The 18,256-nt window shown below is 39.5% G+C and overlaps 1 protein-coding gene across 1 annotated transcript in view; it reads left to right on the forward strand.

Moving 5' to 3' along the window:
• Window positions 1-6: 6 nt before the first annotated feature.
• Entrep1 (endosomal transmembrane epsin interactor 1) overlaps window positions 7-18,256 on the forward strand; it is a 61,428-nt gene continuing 43,178 nt past the window's right edge. Inside the window, exons 1-2 of the mRNA XM_015492906.2 lie at window positions 7-173; window positions 10,493-10,549. Of these exons, the coding sequence (XP_015348392.1) occupies window positions 90-173; window positions 10,493-10,549 (141 nt within the window). The 5' untranslated portion in view covers window positions 7-89. The remainder of the gene's footprint in view (window positions 174-10,492; window positions 10,550-18,256) is intronic.

Consider the following 18,256-nt stretch of genomic DNA (forward strand, 5'->3'; position numbering starts at 1 on the left):
CTGCAGCTGCCGCCGCCCCTGGCTCGGCGCTGCTGCCCGCCCGCCCGCTGCTTTCGCTCGGGCTGCTGCAGCTGATCCTGGGCTGTTGCATGGTGGCGCTCAGCTTCGGGGCGCTGTCCCTGAGCAGCTCCCCGCAAGTGAAGAACTCATGCCCATTCTGGGCTGGCTCCTCGGTGAGTACCTCACGCGCACACCCTTCTTACTCCGAGGGGCCCATTCCAAGTCCAGGGCCAATGGCTAGTATCCTCCACTACCACTTGCTTTGTCCTCAGGGTTGAAGTTGGGGAGCACAGACCCTGAGACTACTGGAAGCTTTTTGAGATGTGGAGAGTTAGGAAAAATTTGTTCGGAGACAGTCAACTTCAGGGGTGAATTGAGTTACACCTGAACAGTGTCTTTCTCACAGACTAGAGTGTTGTAGTCTTCCCAACAAGCTAATATCATAAAACAAAGATATCCAGCCCTTTGAGAGATTGGAAGGATGGGGGTGGAAAGCAGGAAAGTGGTAGGAAAACCACAAACATTTTTTCGGCCATTGGTGCTTATTGCATTGATAGCTCCTTGAGGGCAGGAGTTTTGATCTATTTTGTCCACTGATGTATCCACAGTGCCTGGCACATAGTGTATGGGTGGGGTGGGTGAAGTGACAGGTTGACTGGGGCATGTCATTTGTTTTTATTTCTCATCAAGACACACATAGATATGGAATACACCTGATGTTGATCAGCTCTTCTCTATTTGGGGATGGGTTCAGGAGGTAATGAGAGGGTGTGTGTAACTGCCTGTCTGTACCTGGTCATTAGAGGAGGGCCCTAACCCCAATGGGTTCCTGGAGCCATGCAGACTGCTTTGGAGAATTTGATTGGAACAGAACCTGTCATTATGTATGAGCTTGCCAGAGCTCCAGGCGTGTGAGGCAGCTGGCTGGAGATGTCTGCGCTATACCAGGACCCAATTCCGTCTCCTTGTCCAGTCAGGAAGACAAGGGAAGCCTGGCTACTAAGAAAGGTTGCTACAAGTGAGCAAGCATCTGTGGACACTGAATGGCTGGCAACTCACCCCTATCTCCTAATAATTTCACAACTTCCAAGGCATCCAACCCCTTGAGGCTTGTTGGAAACTGGTCTTTGTGAAATGATTGTGGAAGATGAGTTAAATAAGTGACCTTTCTATGAACTAAATCTAAAAATCTGGCAATGCCTAGACTTTTCACTAAGATCTCTAATGACTATTTATCTTGAATTTGTAGGAACTGTGCTTTTGTAGGTCCACACATACCCAGATTCAAGACCAAATTTTAAGAATGTAGAGAGAACTAATTGAACACAGAATAATTGTTTGAATAAGAACATTAAGAACATTCAGTTCCTTGAGCCTAACTTGAAATTTTATACTTCAACGGGTGCCAATCTGCTCTTCTCTTGAAATACTTTGATATTAGATGATCCTATTGAGAGATATCCCGTGCTGTGGTGAGTGAAGTTCACAATTTGTGCATCATATAGACAAAATCCCACCCTGTGGCCCTGCTCCTGGATTCTGCCATTGTCCTGTATGAGAATTCTGGAAAATCCCGAAAGGATGGAAATTCCAGGAGGATAAGAGTTAGTTCCATTATGCTTCCTACTCCACTTCTCAGTTTACTCTCAACCAAAAGGTGGCTCTGCTTCCTTCCTCTAAATACCATACTCCAGAATCTTGTATACTCTTTTTTTTTGGGGGGGGGAGGGGAGTTTGCTGTTTATATAATCAAAATCAATTGTTTTCTCAAAGATAGCTAGTTTTGAATTATTAAATTTTTTCCTTTGAAAATTAAGATCCCAAATCAATTTGCAATTGTGAGTTATTTCAGAGACAAATAAATGCACTTAGGTGTCAGTCAAGCCACAACTGGATTTGATAAAGTATAAAACAGAGGTCCTCAATCAGAAGATGAAGGCCAATATCCTGGGCTCACCAGCTGGGCATATCCTTGTTATAAGGCCAGAGCACACCAAAGCAGAGAAGGAATAGGGATTTGGAGTTGAGAACTTCTTTTCTACATGTCACCCCTACCCTGGCCCTCCAGGTTATATGCAACCCTGTAACTGTAGGTTATTATTATTTTTTTGTGATCTGTTCCTGAGAGGTTGACCCCAGAATTTGTACAGTGACAACAGAATCAATGAATACTACATCTGTAGAACAACTAAGTATGACTTTAAGAGGGTGGCATTAGGCATCATAATCCTTTGGTATATTAGGGGGGAAAATTTTTAATTTTTCATAAGTTTTGAACTCATGTAGATGAGAGAGATTGTTTTTTAAAAAACCTGTATTATGGGAGATTTTAGATTTACATGAACACTGTGCAAAGAGCCCACAGATACCTTCACCACCCCACTTCAACAGGAGTTTCTTCCCTGGGCTCTGCCACTGGCCTTGTGTGTTCTGATAGACTCTATTCCAAGCAGGGCAAGAATTAGATCCTTCATGCTCCTAGTCCATTTGTCAGATTAAGTTCCCTTATTTTGAAGCAAGTCTCAGGCATCACATCTTTTCATGTGTAAATATTTCAGTGTAAATATTTCAATATTTTTTAAAAAATGTAACCAGAAGAGAGAGCGTAGATATGACCAGGAAGTCTTAAGACTGTCCTACTTTTAACATTTCATTATAAAAAATTTAAATCTCATCAAATATAGAAAGAAAAGTATAATGACCATATTGTGTTAGCCCCCTAGTCCCATTTACCCATCACCAGCTTCAGTTAACTGTCAACATCTGGTTGCTTTATACCCGACACCACTCCCCCTTTTTAAGACTTGCTGAATTATTTCAAGAAGAATTCCAGATATCATAATTGGGAGCCATTATTTCAGTGTGTATTTCTGCAAGAAGGAGCTTAACAGCACATTGAAACTGATTTAGAGATAGGTAAACTAAGGTTTTTATGGAAACTGCAAAATTATGATTTGAGGATTGCAGAAATTTAAAAAAAGCTTTATTGAAGTATTATTCAATTGATATACAATTCATTCATTTAAAGGGTAACATTCAGTGATTTTCAGTAAGTTTAGAGTTGTGTAAGCCAACATCACTACAGTCAGTTTTAGAATTTTTCATTACCTCTAAACATTATTAGCTGTTAACCCTCATTTTTCTTCCGTGTGCCAGCGCTCTATCCAGGTGCACACTGGTTAACCTACTTGTCCCTCTAGATTTGTCTGTTCTAGACATTTCATATAAACGAGACCATTACATTATGTGGTCGAATTTTTTTTTTTTTTTCATTATGTGGTCTTTTATGATTGACTTCTTCCACTTAGCACATTTTCAAGATTCATATAGGTGTGGCATTTATTAGTATTTTATTTCTGTTTATTGTGAAATGATATTTAATTATATATTTCATTCCATGTTTATTTATCCATTGGAATTTCTTTCTTTTCCTTTCCTTATTTTACCTTACCTCCCCCACCCCTTCTTCCAAGTGCTGGGGTTGGAACCTGGGGCCTTGAGCATGTTAGGCAAGTGCTCTACCACTGACTACGTCCCCAACCCCACTCAGAAGTTCTGTTGACAAATGAAACTAGGTAGTTGAGCTGAAGTGCCAATTTAGGTCTAAGATTACTTCAAACCCACGTAAGAACACACTGAAAGAATATGCTCATATTTCAAGCTTTGAATGAACATTACATACTTTATAGCCTGCTTATTAGCTAAGCTGGCAAATCTTTTGGGTTTAGTAAAAATTTTGGCTATATGTTTGATACAAAATCAGGTTCTAGAGACAAACATATTCACTTGGAAATACAGTTTTTTGAACATAGCATAATTCAGAGTTATTTTTTTCTCACTCTTGAGCCTGAAACTTTTAGGCTTCCATCATTTGTCTGAACCCTGAGGGGATATTTTACCTATTTAAAATTATGTTTAAGAATTAACAAGTCCCAAGCTAGGTGTGGTGGTTCACGCCTGTGATCCCAGAGGCTCGGGAAGTTGAGACAGGAGGATCAGGAGGATCACGAATTCAAAACCAGCCTTAGCAAATAGCGAGGCACTAAGAAATTCAGTGAGACCCTCCTTGTCTCTAAATAAAATACAAAATAGGGCTGGAATGTGGCTCAGTGGTGGAGTGCCTCTGAGTTCAATCCCTGGTACAAAAAAAAAAAAAAAAGAACTAACAACTCCCAAGCTGGGTTCGGTGGTGCATGCCTATAATCCCAGTGACTCTGAAGGCTGAGGCAAGAGGATCTCAGGTTTGAGACTAGCCTCAGCAATTTATCGAGGCCCTGTCTCAAAAATAAAGGACAAGTCTGTAGAGAATCTTTTCTGTAGAAAAGTATACTTGACATTTATATTTTCAGCAACTTGAAGGGAACATTTTTAATGTACTCTTTATTTTTGAGCACTCTGTGATCATTTATTTTCTTCCTGGTATCCTTGGTTAATGACTCGTTATATTATTATTCCTGAAGTTCATGATGCTAAGAGATTAGCCACCATTCAAAACAACTTGAAGTTGGTGGGTGGTAGTAGAGGACTCCATGTCTGTGTTCAGGCCTTGCAGTGCTGGCTCTCAATTTGGGGTGTGTTTAGTTAACATTAATTAGATCCTGCTGGGATTATGGGAGATCCAGCCTATCATACCGAGGTAGATTTAATTAAGGGATAGAGAGAGTTGCATTGGTTTGTCTCTCCTACTTCAGAAAAACAAAATTTCTTACTTTGGTGAAATGTATAATTCTTTGGATATATTTCAGGCAAGCGGCAGAGAATTGGTTATTGTCTTTCATTTTTCTCTGTTAGCCGCCCTACTATCCTTTATCATCTGCATCCATTTATTTCTCTCTGCTTCAAGTCAGTGATCTGAATTCTGAAAATGCCTCTCCTAAGTTCATGGTTCTCTGTCAGTATTCCACTTTCTTATAAAGGGACAGACTTGGTGAACCTTAAGATAAACCTATTTTCTTTTTTTAAATTTTTTTTTGTAGTTGTAATGGACAGAGTGCCTTTATTTTGTTTATTAGTATGTGGTGCTGAGGATTGAACCCAGTGCCTCACGCATGCTAGGCAAGCACTCTGCCTCTGAGCTACGGCCCCAGCCCCAAGGTAAACCTATTTTCAAACAAACAAAAAATTGCAGTGACTAAACATAAAAAGCAAGGAGTAGCCCAAGGAAAAAAACTAATGTCAACATTCGGAAGCCTCCTCCAGTTAAACAAAGTATTTTCTATCATACTGATCAAATACTGGTTTAGTGTTTTAAATGTAATTTTGTTGATTTTCTTCAGTCTCTTATTTTACATGACAGCAGAGTCACATATATAAATTTTGTGCCTTGTGTACGTCATTGAGCTCCTCAGTATCAGTTGCTCATCTGTAAACTTGGGTAGGATGGTTTTGCTTCAGGATTGATCCTGTGAGAGTGTAATTAAAGAGCACTGCAGTGTGGGGCTGGGGTTGTGGCTCAGTGGGAGGGCACTTGCCTGGCATGTGTGAGGCATTGGTTTGATCCTCAGCACCATATATGAATAAGTGAATAAAATAAAGGTATTGTGTTCATCTACATCCCCCCCCCCCCAAAAAAAAAGAGCAGATTGCAGTGTGCGTGGCCACCTAACCCTAGCACCAGGCCTGGGACATGCTAGAATCCTATCAATGTTTTAAAAATATCAATGCAGTTTATAATCAAAGTAAAAGAAATAGGCATGTTTTATGCAGGGCGTATTGGTAACGATCACATGTACAGTAGAAATGGCCAGTTGCCCTCTTTATCAATTTTCTTAACAAGTCGTATTAGTCAGAAAGGGAAGAACCTCCCCACGCCCCTCAACATACTTTTTCTAGTTGCCAACATAAAGGCTATAGGGCAAGATAGATTTTTGAGAGGTTTGATAAATTATTTTGTGCTTATTTACAAGGTAAACATGGCACATTTACAACATGGCTTTTTTTTTTTTTTTTTTTTTTTAATCTCTATGTTTAGACACAGCAGCTTTTGACAAATGATCCAGAACATTTTTGCCCTAAAGCATGTTAGTGGATTAACAAAGGAAAATAGGGCAGTGGAATTATAAGCTTTTGATGTTAATGATTTGATTTTTAAGCTGGAAAATTAAAACACATTAACCATACGTGGTGGGTGACAGTGATTCCTGCTTGGAGTATCTCAGCGGCCCTCTTGGCATTAATCAGAAGAGAAAGAAAGGGTTCTGCTTTTTCTATATGCTACAAGTGGGTCGCAAGTGAAAAATTTAAGAAAAATTTAAAAAATTTAAGAAACTTCATTATAATAATATAGAGATAGTGTGGTGTTGGAAAATAGGTTCTTGCTTGTTCACTCAGGGCAAGTTGCATCTCGTGCTGGGTGGGAAGAATGCTGATGGAGTTGCTTCTTGCTGCTGGTACACCCTTTCAGGAAGCACAGAGGGTGAATGTGAGGTTAGATTTACATGGTCATTTTTGAGCAAGCTCAGCTCCTATTTCTGGTCTCCATTTATTCATCCATTGACTTTGCCATCTCTCACTGAGTCTCTTTTAGGGTACTGTAGCAGTACTTGAGTGAGGACACAAGTCCAAGCCCTCAGGAAACACACAGTTGAACAAGTAGTAGCATTGTGGGGCATTGGGAACCATGAAAACCCATTGCTAAGGGAACTTCTTGACTCCCTTCTGGTGGAGCTCCAGTTACTGCTGTCACCAAGAAGGTAGAGGCACTGAATACGCGACCTCTTTTTTTTTCCTTCCCCAACACGTCCCCATTTGTGACTTCCATCCTTCCTTTAGATGAAATGGGAGCATCTATTCCCTAAGTCTCCACTCTTAAAAGATTTATCCCTAGCACTTGTTACTGCTACTGTTCCAGAAGCTTCTCACCATCCAACTCTTACTTCCTCTGACTACCCTTGTCCCCCCTCACCACTCACAGGGTTCCCCAAGTGCCTTAGGGACTTGTTGGATTTGAAAAGCAGGAGGGAATGGGTAAATGTGTGTTTGCTGCAGAGGTCAGGACTGAGAAGGAGGTATCTGCAGCTCCTTCCTGGGACTGTAATGCAGTTTCCTAAAGCACCTTCTAAAGAAGGGTGGTTTGCACAGATCCTGCTGGGATTCAGCCATTCAGGTAGAAATGATGTCTTTAAATAGTTAATCTTCCAATCCATGAACTTGATATATGCCTTATTTGGGGCTTCATCTAATATTGCTCTACAAGGTTTATATTTCTCCTCCCCAAGGTCTTAAGTATCTTTGTCAAATCTATTTTGAGATTATTGCTATTTCTTATCCATCATTTACATTTTGAACATATTTTTTAATATTTATTTTTTAGTTGTACACAATACCTTTATTTTGTTTATTTATTTTTATGTGGTGTTGAGGATTGAACCCAGGGCCTCGTGCATGCTAGGTGAGCGCTCTACCGCTGAGCCATGACCTCAGCCTGTGAACGTATTTTTAAAGTACATTTTCTATGGTTTGTTGCTAGTGTATGTTAACAAAATACCACCCCAAAGGAAGAAATAAAGATAGCATAGGCTTTTTGTTTTTTGGTTTTGATCTTAGAACATTTCATTCAAAATGACACTTGTATGAATAACATAAAGAACCAAATATAAATTAATAGACAAGTAAAAGGAAGTCTAGCAAAGGAAGGAGAATGGAAGTGGGGTGGGAGGACAGAAGGAAAAAGGGAGGAGGGGAGGATCATGAACTGAAATCCATTTCCACGCATGTTTGAATTTGTTGGGATGAGCCTAATTACTATGTATAACTATAAAGCTCTAATTAAAAATAAAATAGGCCTTTTGGGCTGGGGATGCAGTTCAGTGGTAAAGCACTTGACTAGCATGCATATCATGGGATATCTGTTATGATTTATTAAAATAAAAAATACAAATGACAACTAACAACTCCATTCTTGAGAGTTTATCCAACAGAAATGAAAGGACTCATATTTAAAAATACATGTTCTTTAATATTTACTACAGCATCATTTGGTAGGACCAAAAACTGGAAATGAGAGTGAATGTCCACAAATATGGAAATGATAGAATATGTTAGGTCCAGCCATACAGTGGATATTGTATAGCCATTAAACTGAAATGAATCATAGCTATTCCTGTGGAATGAAGAGATTTACATGGAGTTGAGAGAGAAAAAAGAGCAGGAAAAGTGTATCTTTTATAACCCATTTTTATAAAAATCACATACCTGCACATATGTATACAAATACATATACCTGTGTGTATAGTGATAGGAATTGAGATAGAAATCTATCATGCATGAAACATAAACAGACTATATTAGCATGAAGGAGTGGGATGAGGTGGCTGGGAGGAGGTGGAAAGTGTAGCTTAGTCACATCACTGTTGTATGGACTTTTGTGGTCTGAGCTGGACATGTTACTTTAATAATATGGTTTTAATGGAAAATATAATGTTTGAGGGGCTAGGGTTATGGCTCAGTGGAAGGGTGCTTGCCTAGGATGGGTGAGGACCTGGGTTCGATCCTCAGCACCACATAAGAACATATAAACAACAACAAACAAAATAAAATAAAGGCTAAATTCTTTAAAAAAAACATAATGTTTGAAAGCTGAACCACAGGGTCTGTAATAGGAGAGACCAGTGACATGAATAGCAAACACTGATGGATAGATACTTCACAGCACAGTTATTTTTTACTGGACTGGGCAGGCCAGTTTTCAGTTATATTTTCACAAAAACAGCCCATATTTCCTCAGCCAAGTCCCCCAGGCAGGCGGGAAGCACATGCACACGTGGACACACACACAGACACGTTCATACTGGATGTCAGGGTTTCTGAGGAACTGCTGTGGTCACAGGGGGGTCAAATTTCTAAGTCAGAAGAGACCCAGAGGTGGTTTCCCTCACTTGAGGAATTTCTCAGGAAACCAGAGTGAGGGGCAGAGAAGGGCCATGACTTGGTCAAAGTCATAGCATTAACTCTTTGGAAGCTGAGTGGGAGCTTGGAGCCATGGGTCTCCTGGATTGCAGTTCTGATTTGTAAAGTAGATGTTACCCCCGCATTCGGGTGAGTCACAAGCCATCGGCATCTCTAGGCTTACATGGCCGAGGGAAGGCAATATCCTGTTGGATTTAAGGGGATTGGAAGGATATAGTGCTTGCTGGGCAGGCAGATATTGAAATATGGATGGAATACAGAGAAATTGCTGCCTGCCTACTTACCCGTATGTGGGTTTTGGTCTTTGTTGTCAGTGGGCAGACTTGTCCTCTGCTGGTTTGGTGATGCAGATTGGTTCACTTTGAGCTCATGAAAATGGGACAGTTTCATACGGGCCTGTATGCTCTCAGTTTGCAGTGACATTGTAAAATCCTTATTGATTTGTAGTTAATAAAGAGTAATTGTAACTGGTGCATTTGAGGGATTTTGGCAAGTAAAACGTACACATGATGGAAAGCCCCTGTAACTGCAAATGCAGATTATTTCACAAAGGTAAGTGTGCTCAAGTGGCATCAGAGTGTCCCTGGTCTGAATAACTAAGTACCTTGCTTATTCTTTCCCCGTGGCTTAGTGAACTGTGTTATCCAGAAGGCCAACCTGGGTTTCCAGTTTATGTTTTGGCAACATGCTTGTTCCATATGGATAATCTTAGCTTGTTTATTAGAATATCATTTTGCAACATGAAATCTTTCTCACTGTATGCATTTCTTCTTGTTTGTGGAATAAATGCTGAGGAACATCATTAGTTGTCAATCATGTGACATGTACTGTGCTTGGAGGCAGGGATTCAGAGGGAAGACTGGATTCATGGTAGACGATACACAGAGATGCACCCTAAAATTATTACAGCAGAGAGTTTTTGAAGAAGAAAAGTCTAGTGCAGAGGGGGTGGTGAGATCAGTGAAGGCTTGTCAGAGGAGGTGACTTAATTGGGATTTTGTAGGATGGGTAAGAGTTTTCAGGCAGCTAAGAGGGTTGTTGGGAGGAGAGGGCACTGCAGCAAGAGAAAGAAACACATTGCCCAGGAATATCTAGAGCGTGGCTGGTGTAAGGGAGGGCAGGTGTGTGGTGGAGATGAAGGGGTATATGGAAACCAGACTTGAGGCTTCTCCCATTGTGAAGAGTTGGCCTGTCCCTAATGAAGGGAGGTGGCCAGATATGTACCTTATTAGGCTGACTCTGGCAGCAGATTGGGCACTACTGGAAGTGGGGAGCTTGATTGGAAATACTGATTGATTCCTTCAGTGACCAAAAGGAGATAATTTTTATCTGTGTGTTCTTAATTGACATTAAGGAAAAACATACACAGTCAATAAAAATGCTTTGCGGGCTTGGAAGTGAAAGGTAGTCTGGAGTGGTTGACCAGGATTCACAAAATCAGTGGGAGCATTAAATGTTTGATTTAGAATGCTTTGAAATTTCAGTACTTAAAAACGAAAACAAAAACGTATTACTTTTGAGACTGGGGATGATTCTATTGGCATTGGTCCATTTTGTAGGCTGATGAGGCTGTTTATCCTTGCAGGTGATACTCTCTGGAATCATCGGATTAACAACTTGGAAAAGGCCTATGATACTCCTGGTATGTGCAGATATTATAACTCGTTATCCTTTATAAAGTGTGCTGGCATGAAGTCTGTTTATTGCCGCTTCAGCTTCCTTGTTCATTAGGAAAAGTAAGTTAACAATGCACAATATTAGAAGTCAGATATTCTTAGAAAAATAAAGATGATACTCTTGCTGGTTTTCTGACTCACGTTAAGCTTCTCACACACCCAGTGCTGTGCGTGTGTTCCTAGTTCCAGGATTAAAGCTCCTTCTAAACACATAATTATTTAAAAACACCTGTTTACTGTGGACAGTTTTAAACAGACACACAAGGGAAGGAACAATGTCATGAACTCTCTGTAGCCATCGCCCAGCTTCAGAAATTATATTCTTGCGGCCAGTCTTGGGGAGCTACACTCTCAACCATTCCCCCACCTGACACATTCTTTTTTCTCCTTTGTTCTTTTGAAGAAAATCTCATCCCTTAATCATGAATATATGACTTTTTATTGTTCGAATGTCCTTGTTGGACAGCCTCAGAATTTTGTGGCTTAGATTTGCTGTACTGTCTCTCTAGCACATAAATATTGTATTTTCTTGGTAATAGAGACATATACTGTGACCATCCTTTTGTTGTTACTGAACTAAAATTGGTATTACAACATGAACCATTTTAAAGGGGCATTTAGGACATTTTCAATATTCATGCCTTGCTTTTATTTGCTCTACCATTTTGATTCAGAGAATACTGTAAAAAATAGACAATGGCCACTGGAATTTATCTAACTTTCAAGATAAATAAAGATAAATAAAATAAAGTATTCAAAATAAAATATTCAGTTTGAATGAAGACTACTTAAAAAATCATTTTTCTATGTAACATCTTTTCTTTTTATCTTTCTCTTATTCATCTCAAACTGGGGTTAAATTATTTCCTAAATGTTATTTTCAATTGTGTATATATATTTAATAGTTCACCTTAAATAGACTGAATATTGCTAGGCAATAGGTAATAATCAAAACCACTTAAATTCTTAAATGCAACAGAAGCACCTTGAAGAATCTGTACATGTCCCGACTCATGGATCTCAATTCTGTGCTGATGGTCTTGAAATACAAAGTTATGTGTTTTCAGCGCCACAAGGTGACACAGGCAACATTACAGCTCCATCAATTATTGCCTTTAGTGAAAGTCAAATACATTAGTATTTGAAAGAAATAAATTGCCAGTGTAGCATTTTAGTATGTTGGGTAGCAGCACAGAAGAAATCAGAGCTTTGGGTGAACTTCACAAATCAGAACTTTTGGGTGAACCTCTGTGTGAGCGACCCAGGTGTGTTTCGCCACAATTGTCCACAACTGTAGTCTCCACAGAAAAAAATTTGAAGGGTGTTCAGTGTTTTTATTAATATTTGCCTATAGACTCACCTTTGCACTATTGGGTTAATATTAAGATGCTTAAGTACTTAAATTGAGTTAAAATAAGAAAATCTCTCCTGATATCTGTGCTTCGAAAATTTCAAGTGATAAAGAGAACATGAGCCCATGAATATGAGCTCTGGATAGATGTTAAGAAAATCCACATTTAAAGACATTTACTTCTTTATATTGTTTTCTTTTGGAAAGGTGCCTTATATATTTATGATGTGAACTTAAGCAAAATAATTCTAATAAAAATGTATCCTTCTTAACTTCCTTTGTTTATTTCTCATCTGTGTTGAAAAGAATGTGTGCTTTTACAGGGTGTGGGGGTACACACCTGTAATCCCAGCGGCTTAGGAGGCTGAGGCAGGAGGATGGAAAGTTCAAAGCCAGCCTCAGCAATTTAGCGAGGCCCTTAGCATTTTAGCAAGACCCTGTCTCTAAATAAAATATAAAAAAGGATGGGGATGTGACTCAGTGGTTAAGCACCCCTGGATTCAATCCCTGATTAAAAAAAAAAAGTCTGTTTTATCACAAAGTTGTATTCAGTGTGTAATACTATATTGTGCTTTTAATATTAAATTAATTAGGCTAATATCAGTTAATACTATGTTTCCATGTATGAAGAATCTACATGCTTATCATTTAAAATTGCTGAACAATTTTCTATTATATTTCTGTATCATCAGTTACTATTGTATTGTTGGACATTTGAGCTTTATATTTTTGTTGTGATGAATTATTTATTTATTTATTTATTGGTACTGGGGATTGAAACCCAGGAGTGCTTTGCCACTGAGTCACATCCCCAGCCCTTTTTATTTTTTATTTTGAGACAGGGTCTAGGTTGTTTAGGGCCTCACTTAGACGTTGAAGCTGACCTTGAACTTGTCCTGAGTCGCCGGGATTACAGGTGTGCACCATGGTGCCCAACTGAATCACATATTTATTAGAAGATGACACAGAGGTGGTTAAAATGTTAATCAGTATCCCTTTGTGAAGAAGAGAAATTAATTTTTAGGAGTTGTACTAGGAAAAACTTTCTTGAGTTTAACAATAGCTCATTTGAGCCATAGTTGACAGCATACACAAAAAATTCTCAGTTCATATGAATAGTATACCATTATAATATGTGCAAAATGCTTTGTGGTTTTGTTAAAAAATGAAAAAAAATTGTGATTAAAATAAAAGAAAACTGAATGTGCCTGTCAGATGCTCCTAGTTCATCCCTCTGAGAGGTATGTGACTCTTGTGCGAACCCCCTAGCCTTTCCTAAGCCTAGTTTTCTGGTTTGCAGAGGGGACAGTTTAGTGGTACTAAGGGTGGCTCTACCGTACCCTTCCCTTGCTAGATGTTTACTCCTTTCTTCCTTTCTTTACTTCTTTGTTGCCCAGCTTCCTCTCCCTCAGCTTCCTGAATTTAGGGAATGTGCCAGTGGCTGAGTTTTGGTGGGAGGCCATGTGTTCTGCAGACCTGGGCTTGGCCAGTGAGGGCTCTAGCCACCATCTCCTTCATTTCCCATGCCTCATGCAGCTTGCTAAGGATACTTTCTGCTTTGGGACCTTCTTCTCCTGGCTGGATGCTTGGCTGGCTCCTTCTCGTATGGCTTTCAGTTTAGTACTCACTACCTAAGAGAGGCCTTCATTGATCCCCCTGGTGATTCCTCATCCCAGGAACTGAATTTTTTATTATTCCAGCTCTGGACCTATTGGCTCCTCAGTGTGACTAGCTTCTGTACTTAACTGTTTATTATGTGTTGTTTGTCTCCCCTATCTGTCATCTGTGAGGACAGGGGTCTTTTTCACCTTCTATCTCTGGAGCCAATATGCTCAAAACACACTCATTGTTGACGGTGGAGTTAATTTGTCAGCCAATAAGATATTTAGGTCCTGGTGAGTTCTCTTTTACTTTTGTCTTAAAATTTTCTCACTGGCTTTTATTCTTTAAAACTTTGTATTTGCAGCTGGGTGCGGTGTAATCCCAGCAGCTTGGGAGTCTGAGACAGGAGAATCATGAGTTCAAAGCCACCTCAGCAATGGCGAGGCGCTAAGCAACTCAGTGCGACCCTGTCTCCAAATAAAATATAAAACTGGGCTGGGGATGTGGCTCAGTGGTCGAGTTCCCCTGAGTTCAATCCCTGGTACCACCCCACTCACCAAAAAATAAATAAATAAATAAAAATTAAAAAAACTTTGTATTTGTTCCTTTTAACTTCAGGATTGTTGGAATGTTTTTTGGGGGGTGCGGTTGGGAGGGGCAAAGTTGGATCACACCAAGGCTCTTTGAGAGGTACACTGTCCTCATTTTGAGCCCTCAGAAACATGAGCATTCCCCTTTGAGAAGTACTCTCTCATGGGCTCCCTCTGTGATTGATGCAGCGATTACATCAGGATTTTTGCTGGTTTGAACAAAGCAGTTTGACCTAGTTCCTTTGGACTCAACCTTTCATGGAAACTCAGAACTAGAAACTTCATTCATTGAGTTCTCTTCCTTGTTTGGATAAATACTTATATATTCGAACAAAAACAATAGTATTGGAATAGAGTTTGTAAATATTTGTAACTATGAATAGGATTAAGCTAGGAGTGTATGCATTTGTGCGTAGCTGTAAGTCTAGTATTCTAGGTTGTGTATTTTCCATAAAGATTTACCATTTTCCACTTTTAAAAAAATATTCTTATTTCTTCTAGGCATTATTCCTTTTTCATTCCAAGGAAATGTTTTATAAGTATTTAGAAATCATAGACGCAGATCTGGAAATGAGACCTCAAAGATTGTCTTGTCTACGCACCTCAGTGAAAAATTGAAATTGTCTTAATGAGATGTTTTTATTTGGTGATACATTTAGTAAAAATTGCCACTGTGAAAGTCTGGCCAGATCTCTGCCTATAATTTTGGTTGCGTATGAAGTGGTAATTTGAGGTATTGTTGTTTTTCTTGTCAGTTTGGAGCATATGGGGTAAATAAAACCTTAAAACTGGTAAAGGGACAGCTCTGTTCTTTAGCATCAAAAATGAAAGTTCTTCCCTAGTTGATTTCCCTGGGTAATATGTGGTTTATTTTGAACTGTGGGTCTCACTGACTTGTACACCAGACCAAGGACAGAAGAGGGTAATTGCATTGGCTGTTTTTAAAAGTATCTTTTGGTGTCTCTCCTAACTTCAAGATCATAACATTTAGGATAAAACCTCATTATCCAAAGAGATTAAAAAATGGCTTAGGGTATTTATTTTTCTTCCTTATTTAGTCCAGGTAAGCTAGGCTGACAATGTAGCTTTCCCCAAAGTCACTTGGGGACCCAGATGTTTTTCCTCTTATTGTGTCTTAGAGGGAGAGTCATGGGATACCTAGGCACTTTGTCCGAAGAGATAGAGCAATTGCCCTTACCAGTTAGCCAGAAATAGTTATAGTTTGGCTATGCTGCAAAATAGATGGTGGTCTTTTCTTTCCAATGATACAAAGAACTGTAGAGGTCATAAATTTCATGTGCAATTGAGGAATCCATGTATTTATAAAATGAGCTCAGAAATTCTTTGGCCTTATGCAGTCTAGTTCTTTCAAGGACGTTTCATGGCTGTCAATAATTTGGAATGATCCCTTATTTCAATAGTTCATGAAATCTGATTTTTAATGCTTGTATATTACCGCTAATTATCAAGTGACCTTAGGAAATCTCTTGATTTCTGTGTCTATAAAATGAGTGGCTTAGAGCACAATAGTTTGTCATTCCAACTTTCATATTATAGATTTCCAGTATCCTCTTTAGTAACCTTCATGGAATTTTAGTTTCAGCTGGGCATTTCAACAGGCCATTGTAAGTTCTCTGTGTGTAATCTCAAGAGTGTGTTGTTTCATTCTGTTTTTTTAAGGCATAAAGATGGATGGCTGTTTTTTTTTTTTTCTTTAGAATGGTTAACAGTACATTGTTGCATGTGTATAATGCCCAGGTTCTTTCATAAACTCCTTCTCATGGGATTTGTATGGTAGGTATTATTCCTGTTTTATAGATAAGGGATCAGTAGCTCAGGAATTAACTGGCTCGTCCAGTTCACAATCAGATGAACTATTATTAGAAAGCACTCTGGGGTTTTGGTCTTATTCCAGTGCTTCCCCAGAGCATTGTACCATTTTACCACCTCCTTTCATTAGCAAACTGGTAGACCTTGCTTGGTCTGACAGTGGCTTATTTTGAGTGGGACATGTAAGTGAAATAAATTATTTTCATATTTATGATCATCTAGTTCTTTTTCACGATCCAAACTGGCCAAAGTTTTGGAAACTTTATCCTTCATTCAAAAGAGCCAGAGGCACAAATAACTTAAGACGGTACAAGTGGTCCAGTTTTGTGTCTCAGTCCTGGCGTCTTCAAAGGTCGAGTGGCCAAGAAAATGAACTAATTCCTTAATGTGTTCAATGAGAATACACCTAACCCTCAGGGATGTACTGGGGAACAAAAGACAGCTTTCAATGCATGTTGAAACTATAAAATGTGAAATGGGGTCTAACGCCAGGCAAGCACATTATGAATTACTTTTATCATTCATTGAGAAAACCCCCAAGAGGAGATCCAGTCTCTTGCTCTGTTGTGTCACTGAGTAACCAGTGGCAGCAGAATGTGCATTTAGGCATTGTGAAGGCACTCTGGGCTGCCTAGTGTAACCTAGTCTCTTGACAACAGAGCTTTCATTTCTCTCCTCTGATTACTTCTGAAACTTGCATTGGGCAAGAATCTGGGTTTCTCAGAAATGGAAAGCACTCTTGGGTGGTCCATCTCCTGGCATAATCCAGACCCATGCAGTACCTTATTATGCAAAGTTGCCTAAGCCAATGAGGGTATGTTTTAATGAGCAGGTTGAGTTTGGTAGTAACAGTAATTGCTAAAACTTAGAAATAACTTTCTGCCAAGTTACTTGTTATAGTGAAAGCCAGCCCCAGAGCAGATTCTTTTATACATACAAATTCTTATTAGCCACCAGACCCCTCTACCCTCAAATTGTTCATTCCTTCCTTTCTGAAGCTGAAAGGATAGAAAGCTAAGATTTGTATCATGCCCATGGAACAGTGTGTGGACAATGTTTTTGCATCTACTTGTCTTAAATTGCTATGATTGATTTCCCAAAAGCCTGTCAATCAAGCAAAACTAAAGCTTCTTAGACCTTACTTCAGTAAGAAAGAAAATCTCCTTGTCAGTGGTTCCCAGAAAGCAGGAATCAAAGAGAAGATATTTATAGGGTTTTAGGACTCTGGCTGGATGATTTTAAGGTGAGCCTGGCAATATAGGCACCTGGTTGGGATCAGCAGAGTAGACTGGGAATTTGGCAAGAGAATGATCTAGAAGTAGAGCCTGATGCATGAAGTTGATAACTTTGTTAGTTGATATATGGTTTTACTCTTGAGGAGCCAGTATTTCCTGGAGCAAGTAGCTAAATTGGTTTTTGCTTGTTCTCAGTATTTTTAAAGATAACACCATGAAAGTGTGGCCTGTCCCACAATCAAGTAACTCATTGTGTTAGGCTTGCAATGCTGTGACCAGAATGCCCCCCACCCCCTGCCAAAAAAACCACAAAAAAAAACAAACAAAACAAAACAAAAAAAACAAAAAAACTTAGAGGAGGCAAAGGTTAGTTTGGCTCATGGTTCCAGACATTTAGTCCATGGTCAGCTGAGTCCATTGTTCTGGGCCCAAGGTGAGGCAGCACATCATGGTGGAAGGATGTGGTGGAGAAGGGCTTCTGCTGCTCCATCCATGGCAGTCTGGAAGCAGAGGGAGGGAAGGGGGAAGGGATGCAGGGAAGATGCACCCTTCTAAGGGTACACCCTCAGTAACCTCCCTCCTCCAGTCACACCAAGAATTCCAAAAAGAGTTGCCTGGTAGAGATCCTTAGTGACAGAAAAGAATCATTTCTAAATGGACAACCTGAATTAGTAGGTATTCAGCCCACTGCTGGAGGGAAAGACCCTGATTTGTCCTGGATCCCCTAGTGAGCTGTGTAACTTGGGGTATAATTCACCTCTGCAATAATGTATGCAAACATATATGTGTTATATACATGACATAAAAATCTTTTATCTACCTATATTTCAAACACACCACTATGACATTTTATAAATTAGTAAATGCTTTTTATTTTATCTTATCTATTTTGGGTATTAAACCCAAGGGTACTTTACCACTGAGCTACATTCCCAGCCTTTTTTATTTTTTTATTTTCAGACAGGGTCTCATTGAGTTGCTTAGTGCCTTGCTTTTGCTGAGGCTGGGTTTGAACTTTCGATCCTCCTGCCTCAGCCTCCTGAACCACTGGGATTACAGGTGTGC

This window comes from Marmota marmota, unplaced genomic scaffold (genome assembly GCF_001458135.2).
Source record: "Marmota marmota marmota unplaced genomic scaffold, marMar, whole genome shotgun sequence".
NCBI lineage: Eukaryota > Metazoa > Chordata > Mammalia > Rodentia > Sciuridae > Marmota > Marmota marmota.